This window comes from Canis lupus, chromosome 2, assembly GCF_048164855.1.
Source record: "Canis lupus baileyi chromosome 2, mCanLup2.hap1, whole genome shotgun sequence".
NCBI lineage: Eukaryota > Metazoa > Chordata > Mammalia > Carnivora > Canidae > Canis > Canis lupus.
Window position 1 is genome coordinate 86221538 of NC_132839.1, and position 16048 is coordinate 86237585.

The following is a 16048-nucleotide window of genomic DNA, read 5'->3' on the forward strand; positions in this document are numbered from 1 at the left end:
AGCCTTTCCCACCCAGCCAGACAGCATTCAGTTCTCTGCTGGGACAGAGGGAAGCAGGCAGGTTGTGGCTGCAGTAATGGGCTCAGGGACCACTGTTTGGAGGTGCTGCCTCAGGACCTCTTCCAAATCATGCACATGGAAGACCACCTTCCTTGGCGGTATCCAAAGCCCTCAACTCTTAACTTCAAGATCTTGGGACTCTGATGAAACCTTTGAACAGCCTGCACATCGAACAAGGCCGATATGCGCCACAGTTTGACTGAGAAGGGCTGCAGGTTCCCCTGAATTCCATTCTATCTCCAGACTAAGAAACTCCAGACTTTTTTCCTCCATGAAAAAGTTTTCCTTTAAGAAAGATCTCCAGGCTTCCTGGGTGGCTCGGTCGGTGAAGCATCTGCCTTTGACTCAGGTCATAATCCCGGGGTCCTGAGATCGAGTCCTGTGTCGGGCTCCCTGCTTAGCTGGGTACCTGCTTTTTCCTCTGCCTCTGCCCCTTACACCCCCGCCCTTGCTCCAGCTCTTTCAAATATAAAAATCTTAAAAAAAAAAAAAAAAAGACATATCTGCATGTCAAAAAAATACCCAAAACCAAAGGGGACATGGACAGAAGCTAATAAACCTGTGGGGGAAATGCTCTAACTTCACTAGGAGTAAAAGATTTATTTACAATTTACTTGTAAGTACAAATCTTTACCTATCGCATCAGCTTATAAATTTAAAAGTAACTTATTCTTCCTAGAGCAGGTGATTTAAGACATCTTCATAAGCTGATGGCAAGTGATGTAAATATTTCTTAGTAGTTTGGCAAAATGTTTTAAGAGCCTTATAGGTGTCGGATATAATCATTACTTTTCGAGAAACCGAAGGAAGTATTTCCAAACCTCCAGGAAAGAATAATGCATGTCTCCAAAGACGTTACTGAAAGCAATCTATTTAAATAATCCAAACGAGGGGTGGCCTAGTTTGATTACACGCCTGTGTGCAGGCGCTTTCACAGCTCACGCTTCTAGTTGGCGAGTTTATATTTCAGATGTAGCAGTGAAAAGAGCCCTCAATCTGGAAGAAAACCTAGGCTGAGTCCCAGCCGTGCCCCTTAGTGAAGCTATTGAACCTCTATGCTTCTATACTGATGAAACGGGGCACAGAAAAGTCTATTCAGCTTCTTGAGAAGATCAAATAATTAGCCACCCCCCTGGATGATGTGTATCGCTCCTGCGACCCTCGGGACATTTCATCAGGGACCCAAGAAGGTTAGCGGTGTCTGAGCAGGAATGAGCAGCCCTGAGGACCTGGGCCACCCGCCGGGTAACCAACAGAAGAGGGATGACATCTGTGGACCGCCCGGCCAGCTCTCTGCCCGACCCGTGGGTGACTGCGAGGCGCAGACAAATTGCCTCTGTTTTTATGAACTTCCGGCAAAAGCCCACCAGTTAGAAGACAGGCCGAGAATGTGCCTCATTCTCACTTTAACCCTTTGGAAGGAAAAGGTTCCCTTGGCCTGTTTCAACCTGCCCCATTTTCAGATCTCCAGCATCCATGTAAACCACATGTTGCCTTTTACTGGCCTGCGAGTGAAGAACAAAGGGAAGGTGGCAGGGGTTGAGCTCACCCAAAGAGGAAGCTTGAGGAGGTTATAATTATTTCTGACTAAGCGGGATAGTAAATCCTATCCTAACTGGCCTCGTTTTAACTACAACAGCCACGCGGGAGGCAGGCTGCTAGTTAGGGCTTGCATTTAGGGAGCTCTGATTGTGTGCCAGGTACCTGGCTAAGCACTTCCCTGTCGGTGAATTGGGTTTAGTCTTTTGGGCAACAGTGGTGACGGCCAAGTATCCTGGCTACGCAGACTGGGGAGCTGGGTGGCATCGACTGGTAGGTATGCCACCCCGACCCCGAGCTGTACTCGCTCCCCCCCACCCCCCATGGCTACTGCTGAGAGCTCCAGGAACCACCAGCATGTTGCCACTGGTAGTCCAAGGTAGTTAGGGCCACCGGGCCTGCACCCATGAGCCTTGTGCCGGCGAAGGCCGAGTCTGAGCCTCCTACCTTCTGAACTCATTGCGGTCTCCCGCCTGCATGAGCGCCACGATGGTGTTGGTGATTGATGTCCCGATGTTGGCACCCATGATGATGGGGATGGCGGCTCGCACAGTCAGCACTGGAGGTGGTGAAGAGAAAGCGAGTGACTTAGCAAGTTCAGGAAGGGGGCCTGGCCACGCTCCCGACGGGGGCCCAAGGGGGGCCGACCTCGGCCAAGCTGCTAATTGCCAAAGCAGCATTTCCTAACCATTTTGGGGTGGGCACCCGGCTAGGAATCTGATGCCTGTGAGGACAGCTCATCACAGAGATAGGCACGTGTACCAAAAATAACTTCCAGCACATAATTTCAGGGAATCCGCAGACTCCGTGACGAAGCCCTTCTGTGGACCCCAGTTTACAAACGCGTCTCTAAATTTCTGTCCTCCCTGTGGCGGGTGCAAGGCCGGCTTATGGGAGAACAGGAACCAATGTTTAAGGACTTGTCTGTTTATTATGGCAAATTTATTTTCCTAACACAATGTTCTAACACATGAAAGTCGTTTTTGATTTTTAAAGATTTTACTTATTTTGGAAACTGCCTGAGTGGGTTGGGGTGGGGGTGTGGAGAGCAGAGGGAGAGAGACAAGGTGAACTCAGGACATGGGGCTCAAAGCCACGACCCCAAGATCATAACCCGAGCCGAAATCAAGAGTCGGATACTTAACACCAACTGAGCCACCCACGTGCCCTGAAAGTAAAGTTATTTTGAAAAATGCCTTTTTCTAAGTTAGCCCAGAAAAGTTCTGGCTAATTTTGCTTAAAAAAAAAAAAAAAAAAAAAACTGGTTTGGGCAGAAAATGAACCTGTTCAAATTGCCCCCCCTCAGAGCATCTGCCCCAACTTAGCCAGAGCAAACTATCAGCAGGTTCAAGTTTGGAACGCCAGCTTCCCGAGCTCCGTTGTCCCAAAGCCCATGTGTGATGTGATTACACGTCTTTATTCTTATCACCGAGCACTGACGGGAATGTTTCTCGTCTACACGGCCCACTATGGCAGCCACTGGCCACATGTGACTACCGGTCCCCTAAGATACACTCAGGGCAACCCAGCAACCGATTTTTATATTTTAAATTAAAATAAATTAAGGTTAAATAAAATTAAGTAGCCCTATGTGGCCAGTGGCTGCTGGACAGGACAACACCGTTCCAGAGAATTCAGAGCCGAGCCCTCAAGCCTCGAGGTCTAGATTCAGACTCTGCCACAGGGATGGACACAGGAGCCTGCCCGGGGTAAAAGCAGAACCAGGGGCACACAGATAGGAAGATGCTGGTGGCAAGCCTGGACACAGTCGGAGTCAGTCCCAGGCTCCCCAGCTGGCCAGGGAAATGCCCGGAATGTGTCGGGGCCCACAGGGGCCTGGACTCACGTGAGGAGGCCACCATGCTGACGATGATGCTCGACGAGGTGCTGGAGCTCTGCACCAGGACCGTCACCAGCACTCCAATCACCAGCCCCGCCACCGGGTTGGACATGATCGAGTTGTTGCTGAAGAACTGTCCGGCCACCTTTCCTGGAAAAAAAAGAAAGTTGGGTGGGCATGAGACACATCATAATGTCGAGCCGTGGCCAGCTGGCGAGGGGACATTGAGGCCAGCCTCCAGCCCAGCTGGTACCTATGGCCTCCCCACTCCGCTGCCCTGGTTTCCTGTCTCCACCTCTGTGACCTAGGTCCCTATGGCCTATGGCCCCTCACCACCGCTTGTCCCCCTCGGCCCTTCACCCTGCATCCTCCCATACTTCCTCCACTCCTTCTGGCCCCGAGCCCTTCCTCTAGCCTCCTTGACCACCAGCCTGGCCTCAACTCTACTTGGCCCAGACGGGGTCAGCGAGTCCCCTGAGACCCCATTTCCTGTCTCTGGATATATTGCCCATTCAGATTTACCCCTAGGAATGGATATTCCCATTCTTCTCTCTTTCCACCTCACCCAATGCCCATTGTCCAGCCTCAGCCTGGCCCCACACGCCCGAGACCGTCAATCCATTCCCCAACGCATTCACTGAAGACTGAGGCCCAGATGGTAGAGGCCACTAGTCAGGGGCTCAGAGTGAAAGCCCCTGCTGGGGGGACCGGGAGTGGCACCTGGAAAGTCAGTCTGCCCCTCACCCACCCCTACAAATGCCACCCACCCCCAATAATCCCAGGTCACAGAGTTCAAGAAATTTCTATACTGGGGGGGGGGAGGGGGCAGGTAGAGAAATCCATGGTCTTTCATGTCACTGGGATCTGAGTTTGGATCCCCTACGCCAGCTCCAGGCTGGACAGCATGACCACTTTTAGCCTCAGATGCTCCCCGTAGTGGGGAAGGGCTCTGGGAAGGAATGTGTAGGATCCCAGGAGGCTTTCAAAGCGCTGGCTATTGATGTCACCTGTCAGAGGAACACAGGTGACCTAGCAGGTGCTGGTCTCACCTCTAGGAACCCCCCTCCTCCCCACCACACTGCATAGCCACGCTCAGTCCTGGGAGATGGTTAGACAACCGCTAAGGATACAGATCCACCAGCGCTGGGACCCTTGTCCTTCTCCAGCAAAGGCCCAGTCCCGATTTCCAGTTGCTGGAGCCTGGGAGCACTCCTATCCGTTCATCTCTTTAGGTGGGAGGGCTTAAGACAGTAGGGATCCCTTAGATAAGTCCCGCTGTCAAACAACTTCCTGTCCAGAGTCTGGGGACAGACACACGAGGCCGGCTGCCTGGAACTGGCTCTAGCCCTGGCTGCCGGCCATGGCCCCTTTACTGACCTCAGTTTTCTCTTCTGTAAAATGGGGGCATGGCTTCCCAAGACATGAGGTGACTTCCTGTCCTAAAACAGGCCAAGAGGCTAGACCTGGAGAGGGCCGGCTGAGTTGTGATCATCTGAACCAAATACCACGAAAAATACCCCCACCCCAGATCTTTGTCCCTCTCCTCCGTACCTCCAACCAGCTGGAAGGCACTGCTGAGGACATCCAAGGAGCACACGAAGAAGTAGAGAAAACCCAGAAGCAAAATAAATTTCCCAATGCCTTGGAAGACGCAGAGAATCTTCCCTTTGGTGTCTCTCTCTGGGGTAGGGGGAAAGGTACAGAAGGCTGTTAGTGCCTGAAACCCAGAAATGAGCCCAGAGTTCCCCACTCCCGCAGCCCCCTCATCCAGGTGGCTGTAAGCTCTTATGTATGGCAAGGCCCGGGATGCATCCATGACTGCAGTTTTCAAAGCGATTCCCGCTATAGTCCATTTAGTTGAAGCCTGTGGCCAAGTGTCTCTGAAGGATTGGCTCTGGGGAGGGGGGGTTCGGGGGGGTCTGGGCTACTGACAGGCAAACCAGACTCCAGGCTCAGCAGAACCAGTGTTGCTGAGTGAGGCAGTTAAGGGCACTTGGCACCTGCTAAGTGTGGGGTCAGAGATAATGGCTCTGCCGAGCACTTTCTGAACAGCACAGAATACTTTCTAGAATGTGGCCGCGAGGTAGCCATCACAGCCTCTGTTTGGGGAGGGCCCGGGCGCTCGCTTATCCTGGAATGCTGTGTCCCTGGATGCTATTTTCTCTGCTCACTTTGACAGTGGTTCTCACCTCCTCCCTCTCAGCAGACAGACTCTACGCCCTGCGCCCAGAAAAGAAATGCAGCATTTGCTTGCAGGCCAGCCCTTCTGGCTGTATAGTCTATCCTCTGGAAGCCTTCCCCGATGCCCACACTTAGGTGAGGAGACACCCCCTGCCCCCCTCCCATCCTGGAGCTCTGGGAGCAGCAGCCTTATCTGCTCATGCTGCATCCGGAGCACCGCTCCCGGGACCCAGTTGGCACACACGTACGGGTGTCGTGCCTGGTCTGGCTATTACCCCAATGCTGGCACATGCACTGGGTGAATGAGAACAAAAGAGCCCCCAGTTCTCACACTGGGCTTGGACTCGAAGCTTCCAGGACCCTGCCGGGAGGTCCCCCCAGCCAGGGACCTGCGTGCAGGGCATCAGAACGAAAGAGGAGGACAGCACAAAGGAGACAGTATCGAGGACACAGCAAGCCCAATCCGTCCTGCCACTCTTACCTGACCACTTGATCCCCGTGTCCCGAAGCTCGGGCAGGTCCCAGGGGTCTTCCACTCCCGTGGGCTCCTCTATCAGTGCCACAGTGGAATAGGACGGCTGAAGTTCGATCTTGGTCACTGGGGTCCCAGTGTCACCTACCCAAACAAGGCCATGATGGGATAAGGGTCAGGCCTGGGTCTCCCGGGATGCCCCCCAGGAGCCAGGCTGGGGCAGGATGGGCGGCACTTACTCTTGGCGGTCTCCTTGCCATTCACGGGGGTGGTGGACTGCAGACCGGGGGACCCCTCCGTGTACTTATCGGGGTTGGGCTGGGCATTTTCCAGCTCAGGCCAAGGAGCCATGGTCTGTGGAGGGAAAAGAGCTTAAAGAAGGATCCCCTAAAAGGAGGCACTCTGGGTGCTCTGACAGGAAGAAGAGCTCCCAGTGGTTGCAGAGATTCGGGAGAGACGAAGGGTGTTGTGCTTCTGTACCTTGCGAGCGTGGGCTCCGAAGCCCCAGACTTCCACGTCTGGGTCTCCCTCAACTGCTGGCCACGGCTGTCACTACATCAAGCCACGTCTTACAGTATTTTCCCATTCTAGCCTCCAATCAGCTGAACTCCCTTTAGTTTCTCTGACTCCCTTCTCAGCCTCCTCCTTTCATCAGAAAGGGGACGCGAACCCATCCATCTCCATCAGCTCACGGGAAGCCAAGTCCTCGGGTCTGCCGATGGGTGCCCCGTCTGCTCTTTATGTCTAGACCCCAGATCTGCGCCCAGCCTCATCCAGGGGACTGACTGTAGGTGCAGATGTTCACCTACGTTCCACCTGCCACCGTGTCTTCGGTGAGCAGCGTGACACGTAGGAGCTGGTTCGAATCCCAGTGGTGCCACTTATCAGTGGGCGTGTGTTGAGGCACGTCCTTTTATAGCGCTGAGCTTAAGGCATAAATGTCTCCCGATCTATAAAATGTGGCTAGTTCTGCATACTTTGCAGGGCCACGAGATCAACGGTGATACCTAGAAAGTGCCTGGCATGAAGCAGGCAATTATTTCTCTGCCATGCTGCCTGGATTAACGACCTTTTGTCAGAATCGCATTCCTTCTAACCTTTGAGAGAGGCTTCCTCATAACCCATTTTCTCAACAAAGCCTTTCTTGCTTACACGGAGAGGAAGTGTGGCTCCTGACACACTTGGAAGTCCACTCCTTGTGGCTCCTTGTCCTATGACACACGTTAGACAGTGCAGTACAAAGGACTGGCACAAACAATTCACAGAAGAGGAAGAACCAGTGGCTAAAACACCACAAAACAAGAATGGGGCCTCAGTAACAACCCAAGCCCTGCAAATCAGAACGGGGAGCTTCGGCCATCAAATCAGCCGAAAAAAATTATTTCTTAAGTATAATACGCTGTGCTGGAGAAGATGCAGTGAGATGAGCACGGCTGGAGAAGCACTGGCTACGTATCTAAAGTGTTTTACGATCCATCTCTGACCTTGTCATTTCACTTCCAGGAATTAAGAATCTAGGAATATTTTCTCCCAGAAAACCCAAAGTACATCTCCACCCTGTTCTGATCGCTTCTTTGAAGAGACCTTCCCAGAATCTGGGTCTATCTGACTGGCCTATTTTTCTTAAATAGATCTACTTCCTGCCTACCAAAATGTAAGCTCTACAAACAAATAAAAAAAAAAAAAAAGGCTTGGTCCTGTTCACTACTACATCCTAAGGGTCTGCAGCTCCGCCTGGTGCACTTGCAATGCCCAATAAATGGGGGTTGACTGAAAGAATGGGATGCAGATCGAAAAGACGTCGCCACACTGTCAAAGAGATGGAAAGTGAAAATAAGGAAATCGTTGTCCTAACCAGGGTACATGCATGCAGTGTAATAACACGCTATTAAAAACATTATAAAGAATCAGGAGGAAAAAGAAAGACCCAGGAAAATGCTTTAGCTAAACTGTGAATAAAATTACTTTTTAGTTCTTCTCACAGCATGTTCTCATAGGATCTGGAAATGTTCCACGGGATTCAGAGAGGGTGACGGGACTGGGGGTGACTTATTTTTCTTCTGTATGAAATTTCCAAGTTCTTTTAAGAATGTCGCCCAACCCCAGACCCACGAAGCAAGGTGGTCCAGGGACACGCGTGTTGTCACTGTTCCTCGTACGGGTAGAGCCAGGACTTAAGCTGATTCTGTGTGTCCCCATCTTGAAGGGGTTTCATCAATTTCTTTAGCTTAAGGAATCCCAACCTTCCCCACGACCTGCAGGACATGACACATTCTGCTGCGGAATGTCCTGCAGCCACTGGCTTCCATGACAGCACACACCAGGCCTTTCATTTCAACTTAGCAAGCACCCGACACAGGGCCTGCCACACAACAGCCCTCACGTGCCTTCTGAGTAGGGTGCTGGGACCTCCTGGCCAGCGACAGCCAGTACTGACTAAGCCGGGCTGCGCTCAGCCTCGTAGCCACCCATTCAAGGGAATTACGCTCCCATTATACAGATGAAGAAACTGAGGCACAAGGAGGCTACGCAACTTGCCCAAGGCCCCAAGGTGCAGAGCTCTGAAGCCGGGTCAGTTTGAATCCGGAGCCTTTCCTGGCAGCCCCCCTAGGGCTGGGTGTTGGCTGCATGCTGCAAGGTTGGCTTCTAGGAGCAGGGCCGCTGCTAATGCCTGGCTTCTGGAGAGGCTGTGCCTCTCCCAGGTTGGACTCCTCCCTTAGGCTCAATGAAAGGCTTTCTTAGAGCTGACAAAGGTGGGGCAAACCTGCTGCTCAAGGCCTGCTGGGCCCAGGGGGCCCCTTCCTGGGGTGTGCTGGGAGGCAGCTCCAAGGCCGAGGCCCAGGCAGGGGAGGTGGGGTGGAGCTGGGTGGTTAGGGAGGAGATCAAGGCTGGCCTGAGAGCTAAGCTCAGCTCAAGGCCACTATGCCGGTGCGATAAGAAAAGACAGGCCCAGGCCCACGTGGTTTGGGGAGCGTAGCTGCAGGGTCTACCTCTGACTCTCCCAACGCAGGGATCCTTAGCCACAGGGTTCTGGGGAAAGAAAGAACCTTGGAGCTCTTAACGTCAGGCAGGCTGGGTCCTTTACATAGCACAGGGGTTCAGAACCACACTCCAGCTCTGCTCCAGATGCACTGTGGCCTCAGCAAGCCACTCGACTGCTCTGTGCCTCAGTTTCCCTCGAGGTAGACTGGCGTTTATAACAGTCTATAACCCACTGGGTTATCAGGCAGCTGAAATGAGTCGATGTCTGTGCAAAGTGCTTGGAACAGTAGCCGGTGCCATCAACTGGTGCGGGTTCCTCCTCTTAGCAACCCTGGGAGGGTTAGTGCCCTTCCCCTTTTACAGATGAGAACACCGGGGCACCTGGCCCGAGGCCACAGCGCGACCCGAGGAGTCGGACTCGGAGTCTGTGCTTGCCTGGCAGCCGCAGGACTGGACTGCTCCTGGGAGGGATGAGTCAGCCACACTGTCGCCAGAAGTGCAGTGTATCTGATGAAAGACCCAGTGCCAGGCAAATGGGAAGATGTGGCCACGGTCCGGTGACAGAAGTCAGCGACCCGCTTCAGCGTACAGAGCCCAGGGAGGAAGCCGGGGCTCCGGGAACTCGGTCTGGAAGCACCTGCCGCCCTGGCTTCTGGTACAAAAGCATCCCCTCGCCCAACTTCACCTCCTGTCGCCTCGGCCACCTGCCACCTGCCGCTTCAAGCAGCCCGCGCTTGCACCTCACCCCGACTCAGATGCAGCTCACTTCCCGTCACCCCAACCCCGCTCCCCTCCTTGGCTTGGAGCTTTGCTGTTTGCCCTCCCTGCTGTCACCATCGCAGGGCTGCGAGGTCATCTCCCATCTCTGAGGGCACAGCCCCCCACCGGGCCAGCACCAGGACCTGCGGACTCCAGCTGGGAGCACTGGCTGCAGGAGTCACCTCCCCAGGCTGGGCCCCAGCTCCTCCTGCCTCAGCCAGCACGGCAGCCTGTTTAACTGGTTTGGGCTCCAGTCTCTCACCCGGTGTGGTTGCGTGGACTCCCCATTTCTTCACTGCCCACCGCTCCCTAAATGATCCCCCTCCTCAGGCCACACTGGCCTCCACCCTCTGCTCTTGCCTGGGGAGCACTGCGCTCCCGAAGGCCCTCCCTCATCTCCCTGCCCGAGTCCTCCCTCCGCCCCTACCTGGGGTCCATAGGCCTCTCTGATCATTGCAGTGCTCCAGGCGGGCCTGCAGTGCCCAGTGCCCGTGTGACTCACAGGACTCTCCGCCACACACAGGGCCATTGCTTTCCAATAACAACTGCCACTTGGGGAGCACCAGCCAGGTGCGGGTGCTGCCCCGGGGCCTCGACACACATTGTCTCCTGCGATCTCTGTGCAGGAAAGGGGTCGGGCTCATCCCCGCTTGCAAACGGGAAGAAGCCGGAGCACAAAGAGACAGAGCCACTTGTCCAAGTCACCCAGCAGGGGAGTGACTGGCGCTCTCAGCACAGCGCAACCTGTCAAGTGAGGTTGGGACCCGGATTCACAATCTCCTCGGCCACGACACAGACTTACTTTCCAGGAGCTGATTTCACTCCCCTAACTGGGGAGTGGGGAGGCCAAGCAGCGTGACTGGGTGATGGTTGGCACCGGAGGCGTGAGATGTGCACAGAGCACGTTCTCAGCCTCGGCGCTGGTGACATTTGGGGCCACATGAGGCTCTGCTGTGCGAGGTGTCCTGTACACCACAGGATACGCAGCCTCCCTCCCGGTCTCTACTCCCACCCTTCGTCTTGACAACCTAAAAGGTCTCCGCACCTGGGCAAAGGTCCGCTGGAGGCTGAGAACTGCTGCTCTACAGGTGAGGGGACCAGCCTTTAGATCCCGACTGGCTGGTGTCAAATCTCAGCAATGCCAGCTGCTGTGTGACTTTGGGCTAGTTCCCTTGCTTCTCTGTTTCCCTGTCTGTCAAATTGGGATGACATTACTGACAACATCGTTATGATTAAGAGCATTATGTAGCAGAAGCCCTCAGAATAGTGTTTGACACGTCGCAGACCTTCTATGGTCCTCAGCTATCACACTAAAACGAGTAAGGACACAATACGGTACGAGTGCGAGCGAGAGTTCCACAAATTCAAAATTTAAAAAAGACAGGACACAAAACAATTGCCTTGAGCTTGCAAGGGCCTGCTCTGACCTACTGACACACCTGCAACAGGTGCCCACATCCTGGGCTTATTCTGCTCCTGCGGGTCGTTTAAAGGGGAAATTTGAAAATTGTGACCTGCCGCTTCTTTTATAATCTTAATCCACTCGATAATTGTTCTCTTTTGCACATCTCTACAGCCCTCTCAACTGGAATCTACGTTTGAGGGCAAGAGCCATACGTGGTGCTTTTTCTCCGGGTGCTGAGCAGACCACGCATCGCCGGGCCCCTTGCATTGGTGGATGGAGGAGTCCACATACAGGGGCCTTGCTGAACGGATGAACCGGATCCCTGACCAGGAAACAAAGCAAGCCTGAATTTTACTAGTGAGTGGGTGTCCCTCGTCACCGGAAGCAAGCTGGGGTGGACAAGATCTGTTGGAAGGAGCAACTGCATCCGTATCCTAAGTATCACAGCAGGCCCACTGGGGGGACTCTTAGCAGGTAGGTGCAAGAAGGATGATTATTTAGGCTTTCAGGGGCACCTGGGGGGCTCAGTCGGTCAAACTTTTGCCTTCAGGGGGATCCCTGGGTGGCTCAGCGGTTTATCACCTGCCTTAGGCCCAGGGCATAATCCTAGGCTCCCAGGATTGAGTCCTACATCAGGCTCCCTGCCTGGAGCCTGCTTTTCTCTCTCTCTCTCTCATGAATAAATAAAATCTTTTTTAAAAAAGTCTGCCTTCAGCTCAGGTCATGATCTCAGGGTCCTGGGATCGAGTCCCAAATCGGGCTCCCCGCTCAGCCAGGAGCCTGCTTCTCCCTCTTTCTCTCCCCGGCTCATGCTCTTTCTTTCTCTATCTCTCTCTGTCTCAAATAAAATCTTTTAAAAATAAATAGGTCATGTTTTCTGGATTTGACTGACTAGAATACTCTTCTGGAGTGAACAGTCTAGCAAATGCAGAAACAGACACGTCCGCGGGCCCAATGTCCAAGGAGTTCAGAACGTCACAAGCAGTGGAACAAGCGGACACCCGCTGGACTTGGGCAGGGAGGAACGGGGCATCACGGCAGGGGAGCCGCACGCCAAAGCGTCTTGAATGCTAACTTGCTCTGCGTGGGGCCTGTGCTGGCTTCATTCCCCCGCCCAGGCCCTCATTCTCCCACTGGTCAGTGCCACCAAAAAAGCAAAAGCAACTTTCTACTGAACGTCTCCACGCCTCCTTCCTGGAACTGCGCTCTTCCCTCTTCTGAGTCCAACCATCTGCCCAAGCCCATTCCCTCTTTATCAACACTTCCCTGATGAAGCGATTATTTCCCCTCACGCAATACTTCCTTCTCTGGTTCGTCCACGGACTCCAGCATCACTCATGCTAGACTGTGGCAGGTAAGAAAAGGAGGTGCAGGCAGCCAGGAGAGCCATCTGACCAAGCCCAGGGCACCCTGCACCTGCTGGCCACTCCCCTCCTGGCCCTCTCCACCCCCACGCCGCTGGCTGCTCCTTCCAGGACCTGGGAGGTGAGGAAATGTACAGCACCTGGCACCCCATCACTGTCCTCAGCAGGTGGGTACACAGGCCCCAGTCGTCCGGCCTTCCCAGGCAGCAGAGCCCCAGCTCTTGTGCAGACTGACCCTATGGATCTGGAGTCAAGAGAGGACCCGGCGCGAACTTCCCACCATCGGCCATAAGGCGGCTGCTCAGGGGCTCCCCCTCAGCGCCCCTGGGGTTGCCAGGTCTGCTGATGGGATAGCGCCTGGCACACAGCCCCGAGAGAGAACCACACGGTGGGTGAGGACCGGCTCCGGAGTCCCACCACTGTGTGCGACCCTGAACTTCTCTGAGCCTCAGTTTCAGCATCTCAAAACGAGAGAACACCATCTCCCTCTCTGAGCTGGTGTAGGGCTGACTGATCAATGGGCATAGAGGACGCCCCGAGCAGAGTGCCTGGCAGTGTCAATACAGAGAACTTTCCAGAATGAACTACATCACCAGCAATTGCATAGGCCACAGGCCACTGGGCCCTAGCCCATAGCTCATCACCTCCGTGCTCAGCACAGTGGACCTTCTGTAAATATCTGTCCAAAAAACGAACCCAAAGCACAAGAGAGGAAGGCGCTAACATTGCTTTGTGCCGGGGCCCGGAGGTGGGGGAGTGTCTTATGTGATCCGTGACCCCATTCAGTGCTACAATAACCAAATTCTTTCCAGTTTACAAAGAGACAGAGGCACAGAGAAATTAAAGTCCCGGAGCTACCTGCAGATGGAATCAGGATCTGAACCCAGGAATGCTGATTCCAACGCTGGGGCCCCATCCACGGCCCCCCGGCCAGGTGCTGAGAGGGAGGGAAGAGGAATCCTCTGGGCCCCCGCAAAGTAGCATGGCACCAGGGGGCCGCAGTCCAGGCTCCAGGGACTTGTGGGAGAGCCGGCCGGTCCCCTGCAGGGGTCCCTCCGCCGTCCTCACTCCAACAGCTAGATATGCCAGCCAAGAATGCTGTAGTGACAGGCTGCTGCTCCCACAAAGGCTTCTGGCACACCAGAGACCTGGATTCGTAGAGGCCAAGCCTTTTTAAGACTCTCAGCTAAGCAGCAAAGGTGACACTGAACGAGCCGGACAGAGGCCCCAACCTGAAGCCAAGGCCACTCTGCCAGTGGGCTGGCAGGCACTGGCCGGTCTGGAACCTGCTTCTCTAGGAAGGGGCTCTGGGCATCAGCAGGGCTCTTTGCAGTCCCTCCAAAGGCTTTCGCCCAAGGGTGCCCTCTGACCCAGCTACCCTGCCCCTTCCCCAGGGCACACTCTAGCACACTCTTGCTACCCGCCAGAAAAAGCAGAGAAGGATAAAAATCATCCATTCTGGCTGTTTGGGTCTAATATTCACAAAGATGGGTTTCTTTTTTAATGCCTAGGCATGAGGTGGGTGACTGACCACACATCTGCTCCCCTGCCCCCTACCACTCGTCCCGACAACTGAGCTGGCTGTGAGAATAACCATTTTGGCCTGACTTCCTGCAACCGCATGTGTATCCCCTGCCAGGAGGAACTCTTGCAGGCCAAGGAGAGGAAACTTCTCGGCTCTTCTCAGACCTGGGTAGCAGGAAAATGTAGGGCACCTGGCACTCACCCAGCCCCCACACTCTGCATTGTTTGAGCTTCTCCAACCAGGACCTGTCCTGGGGGGCCGCCTGTACTCAGAACAGCAGCTGCCATCTGAAGAAGTGGGAAGAGGAGGAGGCATGGGCAGTGCCCTGCAGAGAAACTGAGACAGGCACACATTCTCCTGCCAGGCAGTGGCCCCCACGGCACCGTACAGGGGGCGGGGAGTGACCTCTGTAGCCCTGGGATGCAGGACAGGGGCTGGCACACGGTAGCCACCCAAATGATCACGGGGTGTTTTTGTCTCGGGTCCTGCTGCAAGGCCCGGACACGAATTAACCCATTCAATCTCACACCCACTTTATTCCTATGAATTCACTTTTAGGTCTTTATCCTTTCACGCTGATTCTACCGAGAAGGAAACCGAGGCACAAAGAAATGAATTGCTTCCAGTGATACAGACACCACGCCTTCAGGAGCCACTCAGGCTCAGGTGGTCTGAGTCCAATGTTCCATACGCTTCCGAAATATTTTCCTACTTTGGAAGGATGACCAAGACTTCGACAATTCTCCAAGGGGGCAATGGGTACTTTTCGGCTTCCGTCAGCCATCACAAGGCAAAATAATCCCAAAGACACAGTAGTGGTGGAAGGGAGGGTGGGGGCTGCTGGGACAGGAGACAGAAACCATTGGCCTGGGTTTTGCTTTGATGAATGGCTTTAGTTTAGACTTCTGACTAGAAGCACGAAGGGGATTTTAAAAAGGCATTAACTCTATCTCTTTAAACCTGGGCTGTATTCCCAACCACACCCTCACGGTGCACTTTCAATTTACACTTAGGAAGTTTTAAGCAAAATCCTTTTTTACTATGTCTATTATTTTGCACTGTTGGGGGTTGGGGTCAAAAGAGCTCATTATCAAAAACACTTTAAACACTTGCAACCTGTCTGCAGCCCTTGGTGCACAGTGCAGTGGGGTGTCCTACTTCCCGATGATACTGTCATTCTGTCCCTATGGCGGAGGGAGGGGGAGAGACCGAGGGAGGGCAGGGAGGAAGGGGGCTGAAAACGGTATTAAGTTTATTCCAAATCACTGATCCCAATGAGCTGTTTTCTTCATTAAGCTGAATCCAGACTATTTTTGCGTCAGCTTTGTGCTTAACCGCTATAATCCAGACGTCCGTCCTCCCACCACTGGGGACTTGTTTCAATGAGATGGTTGAGTGATTTGGGGTGGATGTTGCAGGGGGCAATTTGTTAAACATCCAAACCTTGTACAAGCACGCTCTTCCCGCCACCGGCTCCCAAAGTTACAGAAATAGAGATCATTATCAGCTGGTTGGCTGGGACCGGCAAAGAGGTTCAAACACCCATAACGACCTCAAACAATGATTGCTCCTCCGAGGCACAACTTTTTTCGAGAATACCCAAGCCAGAACAACTTCAAGAACTCCAGCTCCGGAGAGTGGAGGAGGACAGGGGGTGGGGGAAGAAAGAGGAACAGGTCGAGGAAGCAAGTGGGGCTACTACGGAGATGGCTTGTGATTGGAAAATAGGGACAGAGAGAGGAGTCTAAGTGATGAAGTCCCCCAGCTGCCCCCAAGAAATTGACATGTTCCAGAAGGCTGCCACCTGCCTAAGGAAAATGAATGAGTCTAAGCCTTGGCATCCGCGCCAGCTACCCATGGCAGGCATCCGCCTCTGGGAATCTGGAGCCTGAATTCACTCCCATTCCATGCGCCACCCTCT

General features: G+C 53.9%; 1 protein-coding gene across 2 annotated transcripts in view; it reads right to left on the reverse strand.

Moving 5' to 3' along the window:
- The window catches only part of SLC34A2 (solute carrier family 34 member 2), a 36574-nt gene that overhangs the window by 8805 nt on the left and 11721 nt on the right, over positions 1-16048 (reverse strand). For both annotated transcript variants that reach the window (XM_072808758.1, XM_072808760.1), the window contains 5 exons: positions 6332-6446; positions 6102-6236; positions 4991-5119; positions 3446-3589; positions 2047-2158 (listed from right to left, as the gene is read on the reverse strand). In XM_072808758.1, the coding sequence (XP_072664859.1) occupies positions 2047-2158; positions 3446-3589; positions 4991-5119; positions 6102-6236; positions 6332-6446 (635 nt within the window). The remainder of the gene's footprint in view (positions 1-2046; positions 2159-3445; positions 3590-4990; positions 5120-6101; positions 6237-6331; positions 6447-16048) is intronic.